This window comes from Malaclemys terrapin, chromosome 2 (genome assembly GCF_027887155.1).
Source record: "Malaclemys terrapin pileata isolate rMalTer1 chromosome 2, rMalTer1.hap1, whole genome shotgun sequence".
In the NCBI taxonomy this organism is placed as follows: Eukaryota; Metazoa; Chordata; order Testudines; family Emydidae; genus Malaclemys; species Malaclemys terrapin.
Genome location: NC_071506.1, coordinates 25,249,233 through 25,274,490, shown reverse-complemented (window position 1 = coordinate 25,274,490; position 25,258 = coordinate 25,249,233). Strand labels below are relative to the sequence as shown.

Here is a 25,258-nt window from a genome sequence, read left to right as displayed (position 1 = left end):
GAAATTGACATGGCTGCCTGGCTCCCAGCCCTGAATGGGGGTCCAGCCACCCAGGGCTTCTCACCCTTGCTCCCAGCTAGGAGCAGAATCCATTCTTGGCCAGCTCCCAGTCTAGCAGCCTCACTTTCTTGTCAATTTCATGGCTCCTGCTGTGAAATTGGCAAGACAGCCCATGTAAGTAAGGCAGTGTCTTCAGACACTTTGTCACCCTAACTACACTGAGGTCTGGTCTATACTACCCGCCTGAATCGGCGGGTAGAAATCGACCTCTTGGGGATCGATTTATCGCGTCCCGTCGGGACGTGACAATCGATCCCCGAATCGGCGCTCTAACTCCACCAGTGGAGGTGGTAGTAAGCGCCGCCGACAAAAAGCGGCAGAAGTCAATTTTGCTGCCGTCCTCACAACGGGGTAAGTCGGCTGCAATACGTCGAATTCAGCTACGCTATTCACGTAGCTGAATTTGCGTATCTTAAATCGACTCCCCCCTGTAGTGTAGATGTACCCTGACATAAGCTCGACACCTCTCATGTAGGTGAAGTTATTATGTCAGTATAATAGAGCACTTACAATCGGCAGGAGGAAGGCTGTAGTGTAGACACGGATATAATTAGGTCGACATAAGCTGCCTTACATCAACCTAACTGTAGTGTAGACCAGTGTAAAAACAAACAAGAGAAAGGAAGAAAATGCCGGTGTTTGGTGGAAGAGGAACAGGTGGTTACCGTGATTAAGCCACCTGAAAAACTTGAGGGTTCAGAGGCACAGAAAGATTATTTTGTTTTGCCTCAGTGCAGAGACTTGAAATTTGGCAGGGAGTGAGAGAGTGGGGAAGTGTTGCACTGGTGTCAGGGACGGGCCCTGTGCTATTCATGTTGAATGGCAAGAGAAGATATACTGGGTCAGGACTTTCCATCCTCAAGGCAGAGGCAGACTGTCCTGCTGGCTGTAGTCATATGCCTATATGATCCCCTCCTGCACACAGAAAAGGACAAATTATTGCAACAGCTCTGACACTAGTATAGCAGTAGTCTCTCATGACACACCCTGGTCCAGGCAAGCAGTTGGGCAGAGAATGGGTAGGAGATGATCAGCTATAAGGAAGCACAAACCCTGGAATCTAGAGAAAGCTGAGTACTCAACCCCATAGATCTTGCATGGCGGTAGACTTGTTCATCCTCGCTTAAATGCCCTGGCCTCTGCTACAGAAGCTCAATAAGACCAATAGTCTTCTCGTAGCCTTTGGCTGCCAACCCCCATCTGTGCTCTAGCTTTCTCTAGGGGAGACACACAAAGCACACAGTGGAAGTTAATGCTGCCTCAGGTAACATTCTGATTCTCCTGTGGATTGCAGCTCCTCTGCTCTATCCCTGCTTGTACCCATTTCTTTCACACAGCCCAAAGACAATGCAGATTTTTAATTTATTTTTCATTGGGGGGGGTGGGGGGGGGAAGAGAGAGAAGACATCTTGTGAGGCCAGTTTGATTTGCTCCTCACTGTGCCATGTCTGAAGGGAATAAGTGAGCCAATATTTCATGATTCCGTGCAAGCATAAACATCACCTAAAATGGTTAAAATTAAATGTAATTAAATTTAAAATCAAAAACAAAACAAAAAAAATCACATTCCCCACTCTCAGCCCATCCTCCTTTCAAGGTAAACAACAGTTTATTTCAGTTATGCTGCATAGTGGGATCCTTCAGGACACAAAAGTAAAAGATGTGCAGTGATGCTAGCAGTGATGTGCCGGGCAGATTCAGATTCCAATGGCTTTTTACTGGAGAGATGAGGCTTATTCCAAACAAACACAAGCTGTTTAAGAAAAGCCCATTACAAAATTGTTGATATTATGAGGAAGGAAGGAAAAAGACATTTCAAGTTTGCCATCCTGTGTTTTTTTGTTTGCTTTACCATGGATTTAAATGACTACACAGTTAGGATAGACTAAACACAGAGTAAGCAAATGTTGTACTGAATTTGTTCCTTCAAAACACCATGAAAAGGGTCATTTAGCTGAATTCATTTTGCTTCGGGAGCACTCCTCTACTTCCCAGTGCTTTTATTTTTCTCCAACCCTAGGCCCACCCTCGCTCTCGCACATACAAAGAATGTTTGCTTGCACTGACCTGTTTTTTTCTGCCCCACTCTCAGTAAGCTTAGAATAAATAAGTCAATTCCATCTACAGTATTTACTCAGACAAGTTTAGGGTTCCCCCCCCCCTTTTTAATTTTAGTGTCCATCTCTCTCAATATTTGTTTAGGATAGGAAAAGAAGTCAAGGTCAGGTTGGTGGTAGCTAACCCAACCTTTTCCTTACAATCAACACAGGGTAATAGCTTTCACTTTGGTTTAGCTGGTCAAGGTCAACTCTAGGCTCCTCACAGGAGCCTATTACTCAAGGGAAAAAATAGTATTTAGCTAACACATGTAAAAAGGCCTTAGCATAACTGAGAATTTGTCTCCAAGAACTGCAGGGTCAATTAAGTAGAACTCAACAGGGAAGAAAATTATCCAGGTGTTTTGTGGAAGTCAACTCATGACGTGGGTCTCTGCTTCTCCACCATTTCCCTCTCCCCTCAGCTTGCTGTGAAAGAAGTCTCTCTCTATTCTATCCTCCCCCCCCATATTTTTGAGTCTTCCCTTCCCTATGAGTAACTCCTGCCCATGTTCCTGCTTCTTCTCAGAGCTGTTCCATTAAGAGTGAGACTTAGCTGGTTCTTCTCAATTAAAGAAAGCTTAAGTGCCATCAGCTGCTGGAGAAACCATCAGGGAAAGCTTCCTTCTAACCATGGGCAAGTGAACTTTTCAGGCCCTGAACTCCCATGATTGAGAAGGAAGAGGAGAACCACAGGAGCAATATCGTCAGCCTTAAGCATTCAGAAATTATGAGTCAAGTCCCCCCAAAACATCAAAATCATGATTTTTAGTAATAATAAGGGAGTTCTTTTTTATTTGCCTGTAAGGATTGTTCAGCCTTTTTCAAGCTTTCCTTCACAACCATATGAGCCACAAACCATTTCTTTTCGATTTATTGCTCAATTTGTATAAGCTAATTGTCCTGCAAGCTGATCTATATGGGCAGGCTTCTGTGCTCACAGAAATCTCCACTAAGTTCAAAGGGGTTCCATGGGGGTGTAGGATCTTGACCATGCAGTTTGCAAAATCAAGGCCTAAATCTGAATTCAAATCTACATTTGCTTTCTACTACAATGTATTGTGCATTCTTGCATAGTGTGCAAGAAATATTTCATAATTTTACTAATTGCAGTGGAAATACTACCTGGTGCTTAAAGAGGTAAATAGATCAGTTAAAACAACATTAAAGCATATTTGGTGAATGCTTTAGCTGTATACAGTAATAATCAATCACTCTACTCGGAAAAGCAATGAGTAAGAAGGTGCTATTTTTACTCACTGTTCTGCTCTGTGTATATCGCAGTCTAATCTGCTTGCTTTTGTTATTTAGATTTGAAAAACAAATACCAGGAGAGCCTGTCTTAACTGTGACAGTGTACCCCATAAGGCTTTATGGGGAGGGGGTGCTTATAAATGTATGGATGACATAACTGGAATATGTTTTGTGCTGCCTGTGCCATGTAACATATCTCCGTAAAGATTATGGTCTACTATATCTACTCATCCTATTTGTACACACACACACATATATATATATATATATCATTTTCTACTTAAGGTTAAGAATATGGCTGTATGCTTGCTTGGTTTCTAAGTAAGCTTTGGGAGGCATTTGGTCAGCTTCTTTAGGAAGGAATTCACCAGGTTTAAGTACCTGATCAGGAAACACTTGGAGAACAATGCATCTTGGAATGCTCCAATCCACATAAGAAGTCTTCCTGGAGTAGGGTTACCATATCTCATAAATAAAAAAAAAAAAGAGGAGCCTCCACAGGCCCTGGCCCCGCTCATTTCCCCACCCCTAGCCCTGCCCCAACTCTGCCCCTTCCCCACCCTAACTCCGCCCCCTCCTCCCTCCCACTCCCAGCCAGGGGGAAAGGGCTGCCCCAGTGCTACCGGCTTCAGGGTTTGCCGGCCAGCCCCCAGACCCTGCGCCCCCAGCCGGCGCTTCCCCAGCGCAGCTGGAGCCCAGGAGGGGAAGCACCCAGCCCGGGGCGCAGGGTCTGGAGGCTGCCCGGCAAACCGTGAAGCCGGTAGCGCTTGGTCTTTGGGCAGTCCCTATGCCCCCGGACTCTGCGCCCCCAGCCGGGCACTTCCCCTCCCGGGCTCTGGCAGCACAGGGTCCGGAGGCACGGGGCTGCCCGAAGCCGGTAGCGCTCGGGCAGCCCAGCTCTTAAACAGAGCCAAAGAGTCGGGGAGGAGCAGAGCCGCCATTTTCCCGGACACGTTCGGCTTTTTGGCAATTCCCCCCGGACGGGGGTTTGACTGCCGAAAAGCCGGACATGTCCGGGAAAAAGAGGACGTATGGTAACCCTATCCTGGAGACATGCAAGATACCATGTGGACAATGGCTTCGGCCTGTAAAGACTGAGTCATGCAGGGACATGTGACTTGCCCAGGTAACTCCAGAACTCCATCTTGGAGCTGGACTTTGCATAGGAGGAAGGAAGGGGGTCTCCACCCACGATAGAGAGTCCATTTAAACCCGTGGGAGACCCCTCCATTTTGTCTTCAACTGGCTAAAGAAGGAGCCTCTCCACACCCCCAGGATACTTGAAGGAAACTGAAACAAACGACAGAACTATAGGGGGTCTGAGTGATTGCTGGACCCAGGCTAAAAGGAGATTAGCCTGTAAAAGGGAGCATTCTGGAACTGGTGAGGAACTTATCTGTATTCAGATTGATTAGACATGGATTTGCACATTTTATTTTATTTTGCTTGGTGACTTACTTTGTTCTGTCTGTTACTACTTGGAACCACCTGAAACCTGTCATTAAATCCTACTGTCTGTATTTAATAAAAATCACTTTTTATTTAGTAATTTACTCAGAGTATGTATTAATACCTGGGGGAGCAAACAACTGTGCATATCTCTCTCTCAGTGTTATAGAGGGCGAACAATTTATGAGTTTGCCCTGCATAAGCTTTATGCAGGGTAAAATGGATTTATCTGGGTTTAGACCCCATTGGGAGTTGGGCATCTGAGTGCTAAAGACAAGCACACTTCTGGGAGCTGTTTTCAGGTAAACTTGCAGCTTTGGGGCAAGCGTTTCAGACCCTGGGTCTGTGTTGGAGCCAGACGAGAGTGTCTGGCTCAGCAAGACAGGGTGCTGGAGTCCTGAGCTGGTAGGGAAAACAGGAGCAGAGGTAGTCTTTGCAGATCAGGTGGCAGCTCCCAAGGGGGGTTCTGTGATCCAACCCGTCACACTAACCTCTAAGTGTCCATTAGAAAACTTAAAATTCCCCATGAATTAAAAAAAAAAAAATTACTATTTAAATCCCTTGCAAGATCTTCCATACTCAGAAATTGGAGACAGCCCCAAAACGTAGCTGTCCCATGCCAAGAAATAACCCCATATAACCTACATGCTGTCCCCTCCACAAAATCCCATAAAGGTTGGAAAGGAGAGAAAAGCTTCGCTGAGTGTCGGAAAGGTTAACAAACCAAAGCCACAGTGAGTAGAGAGCCAGAAAGGTTCCAACAATCTTATTAGTCACCCCCAACCCACATGTACATCAACTGAAAATTCAGCAGGTTTTCAACATTCCCCCAAGGCAATACAAATCTTGCCAACATCTTAACAATCAACCTTTTAAAAGCCTCATCTAGGTTCTTCCATCCATCTCTGCCTACCTGGCTCTTTATTTATGGATGGCTCAAAACTCCTTGTTAACTCTTTCCATGAACCATTTGTAAGTTTCCAGGTGCTTGGTTTTAACCTGTTTCTTCAGAGCTAATATAAAGTAGCCAGACAGCATTCCCTCAAGGGATGTCTGCCTGACAAGAACTCTCAGGCAGTTTTAGCAGCCCTAAAATTCACTAAGACACTGGCAGACAGTGTTTCCCTTTCCTTGCTCATTCCGACCCTAGAGATTGAAAACAGCAGTCTCCGATCAATTGATTTAGATGGGTGTCCTGACAGATCAGCCAAACTAGTGGGGAAGATACATGTGAAAGGCCATATGCAATAGTAGATTTCCACTTTTCCAAAAGCCACTATCTGAGAAATTCTGGATTTCCTCCAAGAATCTGGATTATTCTACACATTGAATCTGAACTGAGCATTTGCCACATCCCTAGCTATGCAACAAGATTTAAAAGGTTAGTGGACACAGATAAATCTCAACCTATGGAACTCGGTGGGATTAAGGTTTGATCTGGACTACTTTACCCAGTGGAAGACCATTCAAGGTAACCAATGTGTGTACTTGTCAAGTGGTCATGCCAGGTGTCATAAGGGTAGCATAAAATCCCTCCTTTACCTGTAAGGGGTTAAGAAGCTCAAATAACCTGGTTGGCACCTGACCAAAAGGACCAATGAGGGAAGAAGATCCTTTCAAATCTGTGGTGGGGAGATTTTGGTGTGTGCTTCTTTGTTGTTCTCTCCAGGACAGAGAGGGACCAGGGCAGGAAAAGCCATGTCCTAAAACCCTACCTGAAATAAGCATCCAAGATTATAAAAATTGTAAGTAATAGCAAGGAAATGCGTTAGCTTATCTTTTGTTTTAGCATAGGGAAAATTCACAAGCTAAGAGGGAGGTTTATTCCTGTTTTTTGTAACTTTAAAGTTTTGCCTAGAGGGGAATCCTCTGTTTTAAATCTTATTACCCTATAAAATTATCTTCACCCTGATTTTACAGAGGTGCTTCTTTTACTTTATTATAAAAGTTCTGTTTTTAAAAAACTGATTGGTTTTTAGAGTAGCAGCCGTGTTAGTCTGTATTCGCAAAAAGAACAAGAGTACTTGTGGCACCTTAGAGACTAACAAATTTATTAGAGCATAAGCTTTCGTAGACTACATCCGAAGAAGGGGGCTGTAGTCCACGAAAGCTTATGCTCTAATAAATTTGTTAGTCTCTAAGGTGCCACAAGTACTCCTGTTCTTTTTGATTGGTTTTTAGTGTCCTAAAAACCCAACGGTCTGGTCTGTGCTCACCTTGTTTACCTATTTGGTTGGTATATTATTCTCAAGTCTCCCCAGGAAAGGGGGTGAAGGTGTTTGGGGGGATATTTTGGGGAAACAGGAACTCAAAGTGGTCCTTTTCCTGAATCTTTGTCTAACTCACTTGGTGGTGGCAGCGATACTGTCAAAGAACAAGGAAGAATTTGTGCCTTGGGGAAGTTTTAACCTAAGCTGGTAGAAATAAGCTTACGGGGAGGGGGGTCTTTCAGGCGGGTCCCCACATCTGTACCCCAGAGTTCAGAGTGGGGAGGGAACCCTGACACCTGGTCTACACTAATGAGGTAAATTGATCTAAGGTAGGCTAATTAAGTTACATAACTTAAGTCAATGTAGCTTAGATTGATTTACATACATTTTCCCGCCAACATCGCTTCCTCCTCTCGGGGAGATGGACAACTGATAACAGGAGAGCGCTCTGCCATCAACTTACCACATCTTCACCAGACCCACTAAATTGACGCCGCTGCATCAATCGCAGTGGCGCTGATTTAGTCAGTAGTGAAGACAAGCCCTCAGACTCTAATGAGTCAGTCTGTTTCTAGCTTTCAATGGGCTGTTTGTCCTCTAATTGTTATAACTACCCGAATAAATCAGCCTCTGGAGCCTGAGCCCCAACTGGTGTAACTCAGCCCAGCTCCACAAACCTGGCCAATTTACACCAGCTCAGGGAGTTGCCCAGGGCATAGACAGATCAGCCTGAATCGAAATGCTGCCTATGGTGACTAGTAACAAGTACGATTGGAATACTAGTAATATGCAAAGGCAGCAGCTTCAGAGTTTGTCTAATCCCATTTCCACAAATCTACACATCCAGTGGCCAATCAAATGAGTAGAATCCACACAGTTGGTCAGTCAGGCTCCATATCAATCATCTTTTTCTTGTACATCAACGCAGATTATATGTAGGTTTATACTAAAGTTTCTAAGGCTAAAGTTTGGTATTATTTTATTAAATAACATCTGTCTAGACATTTGTTACTATTAATCACTGTAAACTAGGTCATCGATACAACAATAGTGTCAAACAATTACACAGGAGATCGTAGTGGAAAATATAGTTTCAGCAATATCTGTGCTGCTATTACTAATAATGATAAATTGGCAATTTCATTCTTTAGCAATCAAACAAATCCAATCATCTTTCCTCTTTCTAATACCACTGACAGCCATACAAAAGGTCTACTTTGCACTGGAAAAAATCCCTTACTTTCCTATCGAACAGAAACCTATATAATATACACCTGCTCAGTTTGAAATCAGATATATGAAGGACTGAGTCAGAATTAACATTTTAGGTCCTCATCTTGCAGTCATTTATACAAGCTTAATTTTACTCATACAAGAATTTTACTAATGCAACATAGATACCTGTCTACTGGAAACTAGTTGGAGGCCACTAGCTCATTTTAACAGGTTTCAGAGTAGCAGCCGTGTTAGTCTGTATCCGCAAAAAGAAGAACAGGAGTACTTGTGGCACCTTAGAGACTAACAAATTTATTAGAGCATAAGCTTTCGTGGACTACAGCCCACTTCTTCGGATGCACGAAAGCTTATGCTCTAATAAATTTGTTAGTCTCTAAGGTGCCACAAGTACTCCTGTTCTTTTTAGCTCATTTTAGATAGTTCACTAAGTAGTCACTTTCCTACCACACCTGAGATTAGTTTAACTAATGATCTAGAATAAAAGATAATCCATTACCATTCCTTGTGCCATCCAGATTCCCCCCCAATATGCTGTATTTTATTACTATATTCTATAATCTTGTGACCTTAGAATGCAAACTCCTTCTTGCGTAAAGAGAGCAGCATTTAAATCATGAAAGTTAAGACCACTAGAATGACAGCCAAATTACTTTGAAGAGTTATTTGCCAATTCCATCTAGGATTCATAATTATATTTTAATATTTCTCGGTATTAGTTGCTCTCTAATGTCATGCTAATGACTGGGAGACTCATTGCAAATGACTGAATCTTATGAATTTGTAAGTAAGGCTCAGATCCTGCCATGAGATGTGCGCAGATGCAGGTCTATCTGCAGTTAGCGCATTGCATAATCAAGCAAGGTGAACAAACATTAAAAAGGAGCAGGGGGTGTGCATCACAAAACATACTTGGTTAATTAAATTTTAATAACTGCAGTATAATTTGAACTATAGATCACATTCGGCAATGTGCCAGTAAATGTTTGGTAGTTTATTTTGAGATTCAATTCTGTAAACAGCAACTGTAATAGAAATTTTCTGAAGATATCTAGCACACAAAACCTGAAGACAGACAGACATTGGGAAAAGTCTTTTTGATTACTGTATAAATGTAACAGTAAGGAAATCAATACATCAGACACAAATTTGCATTTTCCTTATTATGGTTTATAAAAGTATACATCCAGTAAGTGTATGGAATACACTGGACTTTGATTCAGCTGTGAATCCATGCTTTATCCCCATATAAATTTGCTATGATCACAAAAGAAGATGGAAAATATTTATAAAATCTCATTAGCCTATTTAACTTATTTTGTAATCTCGTAATTGACTTTTTGTTTTTCCGCCCTGCTTTTCTTCATTTTATTACAACATGCTTCTTCCTACCAGACCTCCCACTCTTTGAGCCCATCCCTTCCCTATGGAGACTGAACATTCCTTTTTTCCTTCCTACAATACAATTCCTCACCTCCTACTGCTTACTCATACCACTGAATCCTACTGTCTCAGATACCCAGCCCACTCTTGTAGAAATAAACTGCTCGTTGAAAGTGTATCATTACTTTCTTAGAGAAAAATACAGAAGAAAACTGTCATTTATACAAGTCACAATTCCCCTTTCTTAATTTTTTTGGAAAGAGCACTAATTAGTAAAAAAAGTCTTTCTTGCTTTTGCAGTAACTTTACTATTAATACATAGAGTAATTTTATGACCTCTATCTTCCCGCACAGCATTCACACATACACAAAGCAGTAGCAGAACCTCATGGGATTAAAAAAGCAGTTATTAAATTGCACGGCCAGCGAGGATACCAAGTTGGCAGGAGTCAAAACTCTACAAACAAGCATTCAGAAGGACCGGGATCCACCCAAAATACCGTCCCCCACCCTCTTCTTGACCAGATGCATGATGGGTATCTCCTTGTGCATATGTTTTGGTTCTCACAGGCAGGACTAAGACAGCTTGCTTCTGTCCATGTTAAATCCCAGTACCTACATTAGTTGCTCTGTCTGACTCCTCCTAGGGGAGACACAGAGCATGTAGGGTTAGTTAATGTTGTTTAGAGCAGCATTAATTAATTCTTCTAGGCTATGCCGGCATTAGTTCATGCTGCATGGAGAATATGCTGCTTATTGTGGCTACTCTTCCACTCCCACCCCTACTTTCTGGCCTAACCATAGTGCAGTAGACCCTGGAGCACAGCTAAGTTGCAGTGCTATCTGCAATATCCTTTTACCTCTGGTACTTCAGATATAATGGAATGAGCACAGGGACTGGCAAGAACTAATCTTGGCTCCAGATGTGCTCTGGGATCTTGAACAAATCACAGCTTCTCTCTCTCAGTATCCCCATTTGTAAAATGGAGACAACGATTTATTTACATAACCTGACAGGGATTGTAGCAAAGCAGAGACTCACCGGCATAGCGCCTCCTACTGGTTGTCTGGGAATTAGCTCTTTTCCAGCATGCAGAGTGCCCTCTGCAGGCCGGTGTCTCGCCTGCTGCTGGCCCCGTGTCCCTCGTGGACCGCGGTGCCCTTTACCTTGGGGTTCTACCCTAGCAGTACTCCCACACTCTGGGTCTCCCCTCCCAGAGGAACCCCCACCCTCTACACCCACCTTGCCCCAGTGGCTACTGCCAGTCATCATCTAGCCCCTGTTCACTGGGGCAGACTGCTATGTAATGGCCACTCATCATTGGCAAGGGGGTAGGACCTGCTGCCTTTGCCTATCCCTGGGCTATATCTCTGCAGCCCCAGTACCTCAGTAGGCCTTCACCAAGGCCTGCAGCCTGGGGTTTTACCAGGCTGGAGTTCCCCAGCTCCCTTGCCCTATTCCCCAGCACTGCTCTAGTTCAGGTACTTTCCTCTCAGGTAGCTAGCCCTTCTCCCTCCAGGGCTAGAGAGAAGGGCTCTCCCTCAGCTCCTGGCCCCCAGCCCTATTAGCAGGGCCAGCTGGGCCCTAATTGAGCTGGCCACACCTGTGGCGGCTTCCCCAATCAGCCTAGCTGGGCAGCGTTTAACCTCTGCTGTCCAGGAGTGGGGCAGCTGCCCCACTACAGGGATGTTGTGGTATTTCATCAGTTACTGTTTGTACAGCACTTTGAAAATGTAAAGCTCCATGTAAATAAATTATAAGTCTGACAGTTACTACCACCTCCAGAAATCTAGCCAAAGCAGCAGATGGTTATATGGCATCTGCCAACCCCAAAGCACCACTACAGGGTCCTACAAAATTCAGCATTCAGCTCTCTGAAATACTTTGTCTTTCCTACTTGGTGGTCCTTGGCCAATTTCTGCTCTCAGTTGCCCTCACGTAAACCCAGAATAATTCCGGTTAAATAAACGAATGGAATTATTCTGGAAATGAACAATGATAACCAAGAGCATAGTTTGGTCACTTTCCCCTATCTGCTATTTTTGGCACCTTTAATAACTATACCTCTTCTCTGCATGCCTTTAGCAAATAACCGAGGGCTAGGTTGTAGAACCCTGAAGTCTCATGGATAAGTACTTACTCACACAAGTATCCAGCTCAAGTCAATACCACTGTTTGCATGAGTAAGTGCCCACTAATGTAAGTAAGAGATGCTTTGTACTAGCCCTCAACTCATAGCTCTTGTTCACAGAAGAACGAAGGACTCAGAATCCCTGCCTCAAAAAATGCCCACAATCTAAACACCTCAGACACATGGAGGGTGGGATGGGAACAGGTACAGCAGGTTAGTGGCAGAGCCAGCCACAGGGGTGGTGAGTTATATGGGCCCGTGGTGCCCATCCTCCAACAATCCAGGGTCCGGGGGCCCGGCTCCACCAATGTTTGGGGTCAGGTCTCTCTCCCGGCCCCACCTGCCGCCATTGCATGCCTCCCCCAGAGCGTCCCCCAGCCCCGCCTGCTGCTGCCACACACCTCCCCCAAGTGTCCCTGCCTGCCCTGGGCAGCTGCCCTGCCACACCATGATGTGCTCCCTCACCGGCCGCTGCCGGCTACAACAAAGGGAGCGGCAACGGCAGCAGGCTGAGGCAGCCGCTGCGCCTGTAGAGGGGGCAGGCGCACACGTGATGGCAGCTCCCTTGGCACCCACCACAGGGGAGGCAAGGGGGCTTCCTGGACCTGAGCAGCTGGGGGTTGGGTGAGCGTCGTGACACCCTCCTTCCCCCTGCCATCACCGCTCCTGCCCCACGCTGGGCAAGGGACAGCCCCATCCCCCACCAAACAATGACAAAAAGTCTTTGCTGCCTCCTGCAGAGCATCGCAAAAGAAGGGGCTACATTTTGTTTTCATTTAGAAAGTATTTGCTTTTGAGGGTTATTGATCCAAGAGTGCTTGATTGTTTCCATAGTCAAGAGTATTAATAAGGTTGATATTTTTAGTTAAATATTTTGTTCTTACGATAGTGATATTGTGCAATATAGGGAAACTATTAAATGCTTATTGTGTCCAGTCCATTTTTACATTATTTTAAAAAATATATATGGGCTTACAGGGTGGGGCGGGCAGGACTTGCACCCATTCTGGGCACCACCAAAAATTATAAAACCTGCTGCCCCCAGCCAGGAATATAACCCCAGTGTCCTAACTCACAGTCCAAGGTCCTATCCACTAGACTATGCCACCTATATTTCCTCAATAACTCTCCAAGGCCTTATATCACAGCATTTTTCTCAGTTTCCCACCATTGCTATTGTCTGTGGCACACAACATTGGGAATCTTGAAGGCTTCATTCACAAGTTAAACAGGAGGGGTGAAAGAATGGAGCCCTATGGAAAACTGCATGAGAGTGCCTTGGGCAGAAAAGCAACTGCCCAAAACTCTGGGATCTCTGAGAGGAAAGGACAAAGACACTCAAGAAAAAAATCCATTTACCTGTTTTACACCTCATGGTCAAGAGCAGATGGCTGATCTGAAAGAATCAGCAATGAGAGCTAGGGCCCGATTGTCTATTACGGCCAAGGTGTACTCAATGAGTACAGGAGCAGGGGAGTGTCAGGGAGGAGGAAGGGAAAGTGGTTTGGCCCCTGGATAAGTTAGAACAGCCTAAGGAGTGCTCTAACTTACATTTGGACCACTTGTGCCCCAGAGGGCCTATGGGCTGATCACAACTAGAATGTAGCAGTGTTCCAACCCAAGCCCTGCTCACAGAGCACCCCAAAATGCCTTCTACCCTGGGTTTTCAAGGGTGAGCCTACCAGGTCCATGCAAGTCCTTTTAATGACAGTATTCCCCAGGGTGCAGATCCACTGCCTTTAAAGTCACTTATGCTGCCACAGCATTTTAAGGGAACCCTAGGGCAACAAGAACTGGACTCCTACTCTCAGTCAATTGTCAGGAAGAGTTCAGCAGCCGAAGCATTATTCATACTATACCCAGGCCTAAAACCAAACTGACAGAAGTCAGACCGTAGCATTTGTTATAAAACCACCATACAATATAATTAGCAGCATTTTTGCTCAGGAATAGGTAGGGTAGGATACTGTGGGTCAGAGCCACAGGGGCTGCTTGTGTACGGTATGCCTGTGTTATCTAGCCAGTGCTGTCAGTCACTCATTTTCATGAGCAATAAATATGTACTAGAGTCATCCTCCCCCCGCCTTCCCCACTGCAAGAGCTAAAAGAAAAATATTTTGTGAACCATTGTAACAAAGATCCAAAGGCTTTTTCTACGAGCTCTGACCTACTTCTTTCATTCTTACTGAGGGGAAGCAAACACTGAAAGGAGCATTGTCAAAACTGTTAGATCTAAAAATAGACCTACCTTGGCAGTGCTCCCATCTACATAGGCTCACTTTAAGGCCTGCAAATGGATTTTCCCCACCCCAAGCAATTCTCTAGTGAAGCAGGAAATACAGACACCATGAAACTCGCTAATCCAGCCATTCCACACATTACCTCGTAGGTTAATTATACTGATCTAAAACTAAGCCCCATGCTGTACTAGTTGTCTCCCTCCCCCGAGCCATTCAGGTGTTTATTCTCTAACACACAAAGGAGCTACACCAAATCTCACATTTTGTGATTGCAATGCCACCCTCGCCCAACTGCCCCAACACGGAGGAAAAGGTTTCAGGTTTTCAAATCCGGTGCTGGGTATTTGCTGTACCAGCTAAATTCCTGGACACTTGACTGAGTAAGGCCCTGATCCTGCAAGGAGAGCTATGCAGGTGGACCCCTGACCTTAAGGTACGAAAGAAAAAAATAGCTTCCCTCCACTAGTGGATACTAGACAAACCAGGTAGGAGGTCTGTGGCTGACTAATTTCCCATTCCTTTCTGGGGTAGGGAGGCACAGGCAGAGAAGAGTGGAGCAGTGAGGGATAAGTAATCTCTTGGCTTCCTGCAGGAAGTAGGAATGCCACATGGCTCCAAAACCTCCTTCCAGCTACAGAGCACCACCTGCCCTGTTGTTGCAAGGGACATTGCTTATTTGGTGCCTATGACACATACCCTATATGCAGAGACTAAGAAACATTTGGTAAGACAATAAGTAGGATTTCAAGCACTGATCACACAAAGAATCATACACACCTCTACCCTGACATAATGCGGCCCTCAGGAACCAAAAACAATCTTACCGCGTTCATAGAATCCTAGAATATCAGAGTTGGAAGGGACCTCAGTAGGTCATCTAGTCCAACCCCCTGCTCAAAGCAGGACCAATTCCCAGCTAAATCATCCCAGCCAGGGCTTTGTCAAGCCGGGCCTTAAAAACCTCCAAGGAAGGAGACTCCACCACCTCCCTAGGTAACACATTCCAGTGTTTCACCACCCTCCTAGTGAAATAGTTTTTCCTGATATCCAACCTGGACCTCCCCCACTGCAACTTGAGACCATTGCTCCTTGTTCTGTCATCTGCCACCACTGAGAACAGCTGAGCTCCATCCTCTTTGGAACCCCCCTTCAGGTAGTTGAAGGCTGCTATCAAATCCCCCCTCATTCTTCTCTTCTGGAGACTAAACAATCCCAGTTCCCTCAGCCTCTCCTCATAAGTCATGTGCTCCAGACCCCTAATCATTTTTGTTGCCCTCCGCTGGACTCTTTCCAATTTTTCCACATCCTTCTTGTAGTGTGGGGCCCAAAACTGGACACAGTATTCCAGATGAGGCCTCACCAATGTCGAATAAAGGGGAACGATCACGTTCCTCGATCTGCTGGCAATGCCCCTACTTATAAAGCCCAAAATGCCGTTAGCCTTCTTGGCAACAAGAGCACACTGTTGACTCATATCCAGCTTCTCGTCCACTGTGACCCCAGATCCTTTTCTGCAGAACTGCTACCTAGCCATTCGGTCCCTAGTCTGTAGCAGTGCATGGGATTCTTCCGTCCTAAGTGCAGGACTCTGCACTTGTCCTTGTTGAACCTCATCAGGTTTTTTTTTGGCCCAATCCTCTAATTTGTCTAGGTCCCTCTGTATCCGATTCCTACCCTCTAGTGTATCTACCATGCCTCCTAGTTTAGTGTCATCTGCAAACTTGCTGAGAGTGCAGTCCACACCATCCTCCAGATCATTAATAAAGATATTAAGCGTTCTAGGTGAAACCGCATTATATCGAACTTGCTTTAGCCTCGAGCATCTCCATTATTAGAAGTCCCGCCCCCATCCAATCTCCACCTACTTTCTGCCCCCGACTGACCCCTCCAAACTCCCGGCCCATCCAACCCCCCCCATCCCTAATCACCCCCAGGACTCCCACGCTGAGCCACGTGCTGCACCGGGACGTGGCGCTAGGATTCGGGGAGCCGGTGCACAGAAGTGCCCACACCTGCTCAACCACATCAGCTGGAGCGAGCCCCCCGGGGGCGGGGCAGGGGGAACTGGCCCAGCAGCCGCTGCCCTGTCCGCAGAGTGCGCCCAGCCCAGCGGCCAAGCCTGCGAGGGGGAGCGGGGCGGGCAGCCTCACCCAAGGTGCCCACATGGGACCAGGGAAGGGTGAGCCATCGGTGGGTGACTCCTGCCCTGCGTGCCCACGCTTAACCCATCTCTCCTCCTCCACAGAGCCCCACGCAGGCCGTCTCTGGTGAGGAGGCCACGGCCAGCTGCCCGCCGGGGCACACGGAGCCCTTGACTGCGGGCAGGTAGTACGGCGCGCTATGGACCCAGAGAGCCCACCTGGCACTGCTGCGAGCAGGGCACAGCCTGCCAGCCAGGCCCGCTGTGTGCCGAGTCCTCCAGTGCCAGGACAGGGGCGCTGTCTAGGACGGGCACCTCTCCCTGCCCTGGATTTGCAATTTCCCTGCATGGACCAGTCTTCCCCAACTTCTTGGCACCAGCTGGAGCCCGTGTGACGTTCCCCAGCACTGCAGCTCCCCTCCTCGGGCTGTGGCTCCCCCCTGCTCCCTGTCCCCTGAGGCCCTCTGCCCCTTATCCAACCCCTCGGCCCTGGCCCGGCACCCTTAATCATGCCGCTCAGAGCAGCGTGTCGGAGCCAGACATGCTGACCCGCCGGAGCGCTGCTTTACCGTGTTATATCCGAATTCGTGTTATATTAGGGTAGAGATGTACCTCAGTGTAAAAGTATGATTTTATCCCATGAAGAAAACATAAGCCTTGCCATCCGTCCATCCTCCCCACTTCCCCCCCAGAGAGAGAGAGAGAGAGAGAGACAGACAGACAGACAGACAGACACTTTGAAAAGCAGGTAGCCATCTTACCTGGCTAGTATGTGAGAACAGCAATCCTTCCTCTCTCACACATGCACAGTCACAGAGAGAGGGGGAGAGACAATCACAAGAAACACAAATGGAGGGAAAGACAAAAAGAGGACACAAAGAAGAGTGGGGACACAACTGGAGAGAGATAGAGAGAGAAGGATTTAGGACAATTTCAGGAGCTGAAGCAATCAATAGAGTCTACATGGGAGGAGAAAAACATAGGGATGCCCAATGGGAGAAGCTCTTTGCTTTTGCCAGGGGGAAATAAAGAGAAGAGAAGCCCCAAATCCTCTTAAGAACAAGAGAAAGGCTCTCTGCCATTTCTCTCTCCCCTCCCAGGAAGATGCTGGAGGAAAGGAAACAGGATTATCATCCTCCCCTAAGGATGGGGGAGGGCTTCTGCACACTGGTGAGGCTTCTGCACACTCCAGTCTCATCTCAGTCACCCTGCAAAATGCAGATAGCTCCCAGTGAGATAGAACCTGTTGAGAAGGAGAGGCTTGGTGGGTAAAATATCTAGATTCAATTCCCACCTCTGCAACAAACTACCCCTATGACCTGGGGAAGGCCACTTAATTTTTGTGCCTCAGTTTCCCCATATATATAATGAAGATAATATTCCCCTACCTCACAAGGGTTTAGCAAAGCTTTAATTCATTAATATTTATAATGCTTTTTGAGCTCTCAGATGGAAGGCACTGCATAAATGACAAGAATTATTAAAGACATGAATGGATTTAGGAGACAGAATAAGAAGAGTTTAATCAAGTGAATAAAGAAGGTTTATAGAAGGCACCATAGCATTGCATTGCTAACCCCTTTTTGCCACAGAAGCAGCTGTAATTAAACCAAGACTCTTCATTTATCATGGTTCACAAATAAAAAAAAATAATGGAGTTGCATCTGCTTAGATAAGTAATTAATCTGGCCTATACAGAGTTTTAAGGACAAATTCTAATTTTAAGGCAGAATGACTAATTTTGGGAGGCCAGCTTTATTTAGATACATATAACCACGTTTTCAGAAATAGCGACTAGCACTGGGTGCCTGCCTAGAGAAAACCAGAACCTGGATCCAAATTTTTCAAAGCGGATTTTGGGTGTCCAGTTTGAAACAGTGTGGGCTTGATTTTCAGTGACGTAGAGCACCAGCAGCTCCCTTTGGGTAGGTCTACACTTACCTCCGGGTCTGGTGGTAAGAAATCGATCTTCTGGGATCAAACCCGGAAGTGCTCGCCATCGACGCCGGTACTCCAGCTCGGCGAGAGGAGTACGCGGCATCGACGGGGGAGCCTGCCTGCCGCATCTGGACCCACGTTAAGTTCAAACTAAGGTACTTCGAATTCAGCTACGTTATTAACGTAGCTGAATTTGCGTACCTTAGTTCGAAGTGGAGGGTTAGTGTGGACCAGGCCTTTGACTGTGAATCGAGTGGCTGATACTTAGCACCTTTGGGGGGAGGGGGAAAGGGGGGAGAAATCAAGCTCAGTGTTGTCTTGGGAACCCAATAAATGAGACACCCACAATTAAAGGATGCTTTTCAAAATATTAAGCTGAGGTTTAATGACTGACCCAAGGCCACAGAGAAAGGCAGTGGCCAGGATGAGATTAGAATTTAGGAATTCCCGATACCTAGACCCATGCTTTGTGTACTAGAATATACTGCGTCGCAAGCAAGCATGAATTTCTGGGAGGGACAGTACAGAAAAAATGAGTTTATTTTTCCTAGTGTACCTAACCTCAAATTCTCTCACCTAAATCTCCCTGAAGTACTCAGTGGGAGCAAAACACAAGTACACCTCGTCAGTTTCTTAGACGAGTTTGGCTTCTAGTTAAGCACCTAAATAAAGTGGTCAGATTTTCAGACGTGCTCAAGTACGCAGCAGCTGCCACTCCACTTAGGTGTTTCTATGGGAGCCGGGCTTTTATTATGATTTATTAAATCTGGCCTGTGGTGTATGAATTTTTTCCCGTTCTCCACTTGCCGGAGTGGGACACAATAGCATACTCTGGCACCCATATCTTAGAAACTCCCGCTAATACAACCAGATTTACATTCACTTTCTAGATTGTGATTGGAAAGCATAATAGTGTCACCATATTACACTTCAGAAATGTAGAAGCTATTTAAGGTAACAGGAGATAATTATAGCATCTGCTTTTGCATTTAAAAAAAATATGGGCGGGCAAGATAGGAGGGGTGATACGGCATACTCAATTCATGCTAAAATAGAAAACCTAGATATTTTTTGCGATACGCATGTGCTGCTCAGCTGCCTTTCCTGTGTGTAACATTAGCACCTTGGAGCCAGTTCTGAAGTTTTTTAACTGAAAAATACCAGTTGCAATGGAAAGAGCCCAGGTAGCCTCAAGGAAGGCCAGGTAATAATGGCTAAAGAGGCATAGGCAGCCCCCTACTATTCTGGAAATAAAACAAACCCACCCACAATCCAGAGCCATTCTTTGTTCCCATGGCCACCTGATTATACACTCCAATTCAGCCACAATGTAATTAAACACAAACAGCTACTTATGTCAGAAGTCAAAACACTGGCCCTTCTTGGGGTGAATTCCAGGGGCTAGGATTTCAATCCCTGGCCTAGCCAAGCACTACTATAAGAGGAGGGCGTGAATCAGATGTATCATCTACCAGCTCTTCTAGCATAAAGAGGGTGGGGGTTGAAAGCAAAGAGACGCGGCGGAGCTCTGGGGGAGGAATCCCCCCTCCAGCCCAGCCAGGCTAAGGAGGGCAGGTTTCACTGGCACGACCGGGTTATGGGCTGTACGAGGGAGGAGAGGGGGCGCTTCTCAGGCACCTGGATCCGCTGGGTGCACTCGCCAGCCAGCCCACGGCATGTGGCCAAAGCCCCGCTTACCGCTCCCCTTGGGAAGCCTGGACTGATGCCTTCCCCGTCCCTGCTCCGCGGGGCCAGCCCCTCGGCTGCTCAGGTGAGTGCCAGGGGGGAGGGTCCCCCGCAGAAGCAGCGGGCGCTTCAGCGTGCACAAGGACAAGGCAGGGGAAGGGGAGCCCTTACCTTCCACAGCCATTCTCTCAGCGCTCGCCTAGTGCATGCATAATTCGTCTGCCCAAGGCACTGCTCCTCTAGCCCCCCTTCTCCCTCTCTCTCCCCCTCCAATGTTTTCTCTCTGCTCATCTGCGACCAAGACGATCAACCTGCAGCTCTCACGCTAACAAGGGGTAGCCGGCGCCCGAGGCAGCCTGGGATATGTAGTCCCCCAGCTGTGCTCAGGCAGGGGTCCATACAGCCCCAGGGGGAAGAGCCTCGCTTCACGGTCGCACATAATGCCCGGCCCGGAGATCAATATCGCAGGGAGGTGGGAAAGCGCGCTGCAGGTTTTGCTTTGATCAGAGACTAGACGGGGGAGCGGAGAGAACTACAAGTCCCGAAATGCAGCAGTTCGGTCTTACCGGAGAGCTGGAGTGGGGCTGTTTGATTGAGAACTTCCTTGTCAAATTAGGGAAGGAGACAGGTACGGGCAGAAGGTGGGGGAGGAAGATTTGGATTTGTGAAAAAAATGCCTTGTATTGATTTGGGGGAGCTCGCCACAGCAGATTGTGACCAGAGATCTTGCAAAGCAAAGAGCATCTGTTCCCTAGGCAGTTGCTTTGTAGCTGTCAGAATGCAAAATGGTTGCATTAAATCTGACTTCAGCACTCATTTTAGCAATTGCATGCTAATTGACAAAATAAAGTGTGAATATTTTCTGATTTGGACTGCCTTCCTAGGCTCCATCTATCCCAAGTCCATCACCATAGTATCTAAGCTCCCTGGGGATGGGGCCTCTTTTCATATAGCACTGAGAACACTGACAATGTTAAATAAGTAATAATGCTTTCATGCAATCTAGAAATTCTTTCCCTTCCAGTGCTGTCATATACCAATTCAATAGATGCTAGCATGGAAAAATGAACATCCTCTAATCGGCTTTATTTTGTAAAATCTGTGGGGCAAGGCCATCTTAATGATGTTGCTTAATATAAAACTGGACTTAATTCTTAAAATCAAATATAGTTTTCCCCACAGATTTGTACTGTATACATTAATAAATGTACCTATTCCCAGGGCCCATGTCGGCGCCCTCTACAGGCTCCCACACTTCTTATTTATTGCTTATTTCAAAATGTTTCAGACAATTTCACATGAGGGGTGGGATTTTTAAAAGTGCTCAACATTGGCCTAATTCTGTTTCCAGTTAAGTCAATGGTAAAACTACCATTGACTTCAGTGGGAGCAGAGTTGGACCAATCCTGAACACCCACCGCCCATCCTCAGATGAATAATTAAACATTCTGAAGGGGAGGAGAAAGCCTCCTTGACTCCTCACAAGAGATGCGTAACTGTACTTCTGTGGGTCACAACTGAGGGTGCTAAATTCAGGACAAACAGCTGAGAAATAGGGCAGACACACCCCAAGACTGGTGGCTAATCCCCCCATACCAAACCAGCAACAAAAGTGAACTTCTGTTTCATCGCACTGGCTAACAAAAAGTCATAAAAGCAGTTTCCTTGGGCATCCCAGAGTCCTTATATTACCACTGAAAACACAGGGTTTAAAGGTGTTTCCAACTGGTTCTTTACAACCAGTCTCATAAAAGAAAAGGTTCTTCTGATCCCAAAGGACCAGCCACACACCTAGATCAGTATATAACTTAGATCTTACCCAAAAATCATGCTGATGCCAATTCTTTAGTATCTAAAAATCTAAAGTTTTATTCACAAAAAGAAAGAAAGTTAAAATTGGTTAAAGGAATCAAATACATACTGTAATTGCAAAGTTTCAGAGTAGCAGCCGTGTTAGTCTGTATCCGGAAAAAGAACAAGAGTACTTGTGGCACCTTAGAGACTAACAAATTTATTAAGTTCTTGGTTCAGGCTTATAGCAGTGATGGAATAAACTGCTGGCTTAAGTCAAGTCTCTGGCTGCTTCCAAATCATTGGAAGGTCCTCAGTCCATTGGTTAGAATGTTCCCATTAATGTAAGTTCATATTCCAGAGGTTTCAGCAGGAAAGAGGAAAAATGGAGGTGTTTCCAGGGCCCTTTATAGCTTCTGCCATGTGAAAGGAACCCCATTGTTCTTATTGTGGAAAATTACAGCAACAAGATGGAGTTTGGAGTCACATGGGCAAGTCACATGTACATGCATTTCACCTACTGCTGCATAGACATATCCATAGAGCACTGCTTCAACCTCCCACAATTCTTTTTCCAAGCAACCGCTCATCCTTAAAAGCTGTTCTGAAAATCTTGCATGCCATGGGAGAGAGGGGGAGTGAGTGGGCTTGTGCCCTTTTCTGTTTCTTTGTGAGGTAACGATTTTTCCCCAAAAAAGTAACATTTTTCTGCCTTGTTTTAAATACATACAAAAAAATTAGTATTTGTCTACTCTGGAAGAGTCTATAGCAATTGGGGGGAACTAATACAATTATGACTACAAGATTCAAGAAAATAAAAACTGAGTGACAGAGAAAACAAGGGGTTAGGCTGTTTGCAACTTTATAGTTTTTGTTTCTATTTGTATTTGAGTTAAATAGGTGCTAACAACTAGTGAACGTTTTGGAGAAAGGACATCTTCATTACATATTAAATGTCCCACTAGTTCAAAATAGGGTGTGAACGCATGATAAACATGTACTGGGGTTCCACAAGAGGCCTTGATGCAAAACCAGGAATTTTGACTTTCCTGATATTTTTTAAAGTAATAAAACAAGCAAGATTAAAAAAAAACAACAACCCTGATTCTGGGGGAAAAAAATCTTCCAATCCTTCATTGTATATCCTGAAGATGCACCTAAAATCGTATACAGGGCACCTTTAAAACACATTCCTTTCATGAAACCTTCTAGTGCTGACCTATAGTGATTACCTCAACTATGCTGATTACTTTCATATGCATTTGAGTGATCAGTCTTCATACTGGGTATGTCTGAGTCAGGTTACAAGGTCCCTAGCAGCAACCTTGTCTTTTATGTGGTCTGTAAAGCACTGGGAATATCTGCAATGCTCTATAAATAATAAGGATTGCAAAGAGCTGGTGACACTTCCAAGCACAAAAAACAATAACCTTTGTCAATTTGCTATAGCACAGGTGACAACCTTTATGCAGTCCCGCCCCAGTGTTGTTTATTTTTGGGGAGAGGGGTTAAGTTTATGTATTTATTTTAACCACCCACTATGAATTGTGGTAATCTTAAAAGACAAATTAGCATAATTAACCAGCTGGTGTGTATGTATATCATTACCCTCTACTAGTTAGACTCAGAATTGTTTCTTTGAGTCAGACAGACCCTATAATGCTAATGGAGATTTTTTCCTTTAGTTCAAGTGGTAGGGGGGTATATTTTTGAAACAGGAGGGTCTGAGTTCTATCCCTGCTGTTGCTGTGATGTTCTGAATAGCAATGGTGTATAGCACAGTGGCAACTGTGATTATTCATAGGTGGCCATAGTTTTAATCAGTCTTTGAAAAAGAATTTTGGTTTTCAATGATAATTTTGCAGCTGTTGTAAGAGCGATCTGGTAAATAAGGCCACCAAGCATTTAAAAATGCAATATTACAGATTGCACTACCTAAAACCTTCTAAACTCTAGTCAAGTGTATTTTAACATATACCAGGCTGGTTGAGTTAAAATGCAGGAGGGAGCAGAGGCTGTAGTTTGTTAGATTAGGCTAGCTAACTCTCTATCTAACACCAGATCTTAAATCATAGCCTACAAAGCCCAGAGAATTTCCTTGACCCAAAGAAAGCCTCTTCCTCCCACTTGCCTTCTATCTTATTTTTCTTTCATTCCCTTTTTTATTTTCTGTCTTTCTCCTCATCTATCTCCTCTACACGTTAAAGGTTTGCCAATATAGCTATATTGGTATATACACCAGCAAGCCTTCCTAGCATAGATATGGTTTATACTGGCAAAAAAGTCCTTTTGCCAGTATCACTTATACAAGTTCCCCAAGTAAAATAAGGGTTACTGTCCAGCAAAAGGTCTTTTTTTGCCAGTCTAATTGCATCTACACTGGGCATTTTGCTGGCATAGCTGTTGGCAAAAAAATCACTCCCCTAATTAACTTAACAATACCGGTAACATTTCTGAGTATAGACCAAGCCTTAAGTGTTTTATACATTACCACAGTATTATCCCATGTCTATGTTGTTTTCTATTTCCCTTTCACTTGACTGAAAAATTCAACAATTTACTCATTAAGATCTGAGTGGCTCTTTGTACGAACAATGAGCTTGTGATACAGGCACTTGCTTGTCTTCACCTGATGATCTCTTTAATGGTGTGCCAGAGAGTTACACCCTGTGCTCATTGCTATAGGCCAAGATTTTCAAATGTGACTAGTGATTCTGGAGGCTTGCATTTTTGGATGCCCTGCTTGACATACCCTAAAAGTGCCTGATTAGGAAAGTGATGAGCACCCACCCACTAAAAATCAGGCCCTTTTAAGATCTCAGGTTGGGATATGTTTGCAAACTTTGATCATGATCTATTTAATTGAATAGACCTTAATCTGTATAGTGATACTATAGCCATGTTTAAGTTTCCCATAAAACACTGGCATGACATCAGCCTTATCGCAGGATATCATAATATCTACTTACAAGCTACATCTCTGGAGCCTTAAAATGCCCATGTGTACTGCAGAATATCAGCATGTGGATTTTTCTTAAAAGGAACTCAGTATTATTAAATGTAATTCACCCTTCAGGGTAGATAAATCCTCTATGGTATGGGATAACTGTTATGGCCCCAGAACTGTATATGTAAATAACATTGATTAAAAACATAGTGGAGTCCCCCTCCCCCCCCCCACGCTTTTCCATTATATTTTAAATAAGACACAGCATGGAAGGTTTTAGTAACAAATGCAACCAACTGGAATAAAAGTGGTGAACAAGGGCTTAACTCCAGCTCTGCTCCCCTATTCCTCTTTCAGAGCTGCTTGGGCAGAAGAGAGGGAAGAATGCCTTTAGGGAGGCTTGGTTCATATCCAGAGTTCTAGGAGGAAGGTGGGGAGTTTTTGTGCACCCTTGTTTTTGCTTATATTAATTTATTCTGATTTCTTTGAATCAATGTCATTCCTTAAGAAAAAGACCTGCTGGGTCATTCCCCAGCTTATATGCACATATAGCCAAAATGCCCTTTGTTGATTTTACATATAATAATAATTAATGGAGATATCCTATCTCCTAGAACTGGAAGGGACCTTGAAAGGTCATCAAGTCCAGCTTCCTGCCTTCACTAGCAGGACCAAGTACTGATTTTGCCCCAGATCCCT

General features: G+C 45.0%; 1 protein-coding gene across 5 annotated transcripts in view; it reads right to left on the bottom strand.

Annotated features, from left to right (window-relative positions):
• SAMD12 (sterile alpha motif domain containing 12) overlaps positions 1 to 20,120 on the bottom strand; it is a 219,729-nt gene extending 199,609 nt beyond the window's left edge. For all 5 annotated transcript variants that reach the window (XM_054017288.1, XM_054017285.1, XM_054017286.1 and 2 more), the window contains exon 1: positions 19,993 to 20,120. In XM_054017288.1, the coding sequence (XP_053873263.1) occupies positions 19,993 to 20,005 (13 nt within the window). In that variant the 5' untranslated portion in view covers positions 20,006 to 20,120. The remainder of the gene's footprint in view (positions 1 to 19,992) is intronic.
• Positions 20,121 to 25,258: the final 5,138 nt, after the last annotated feature.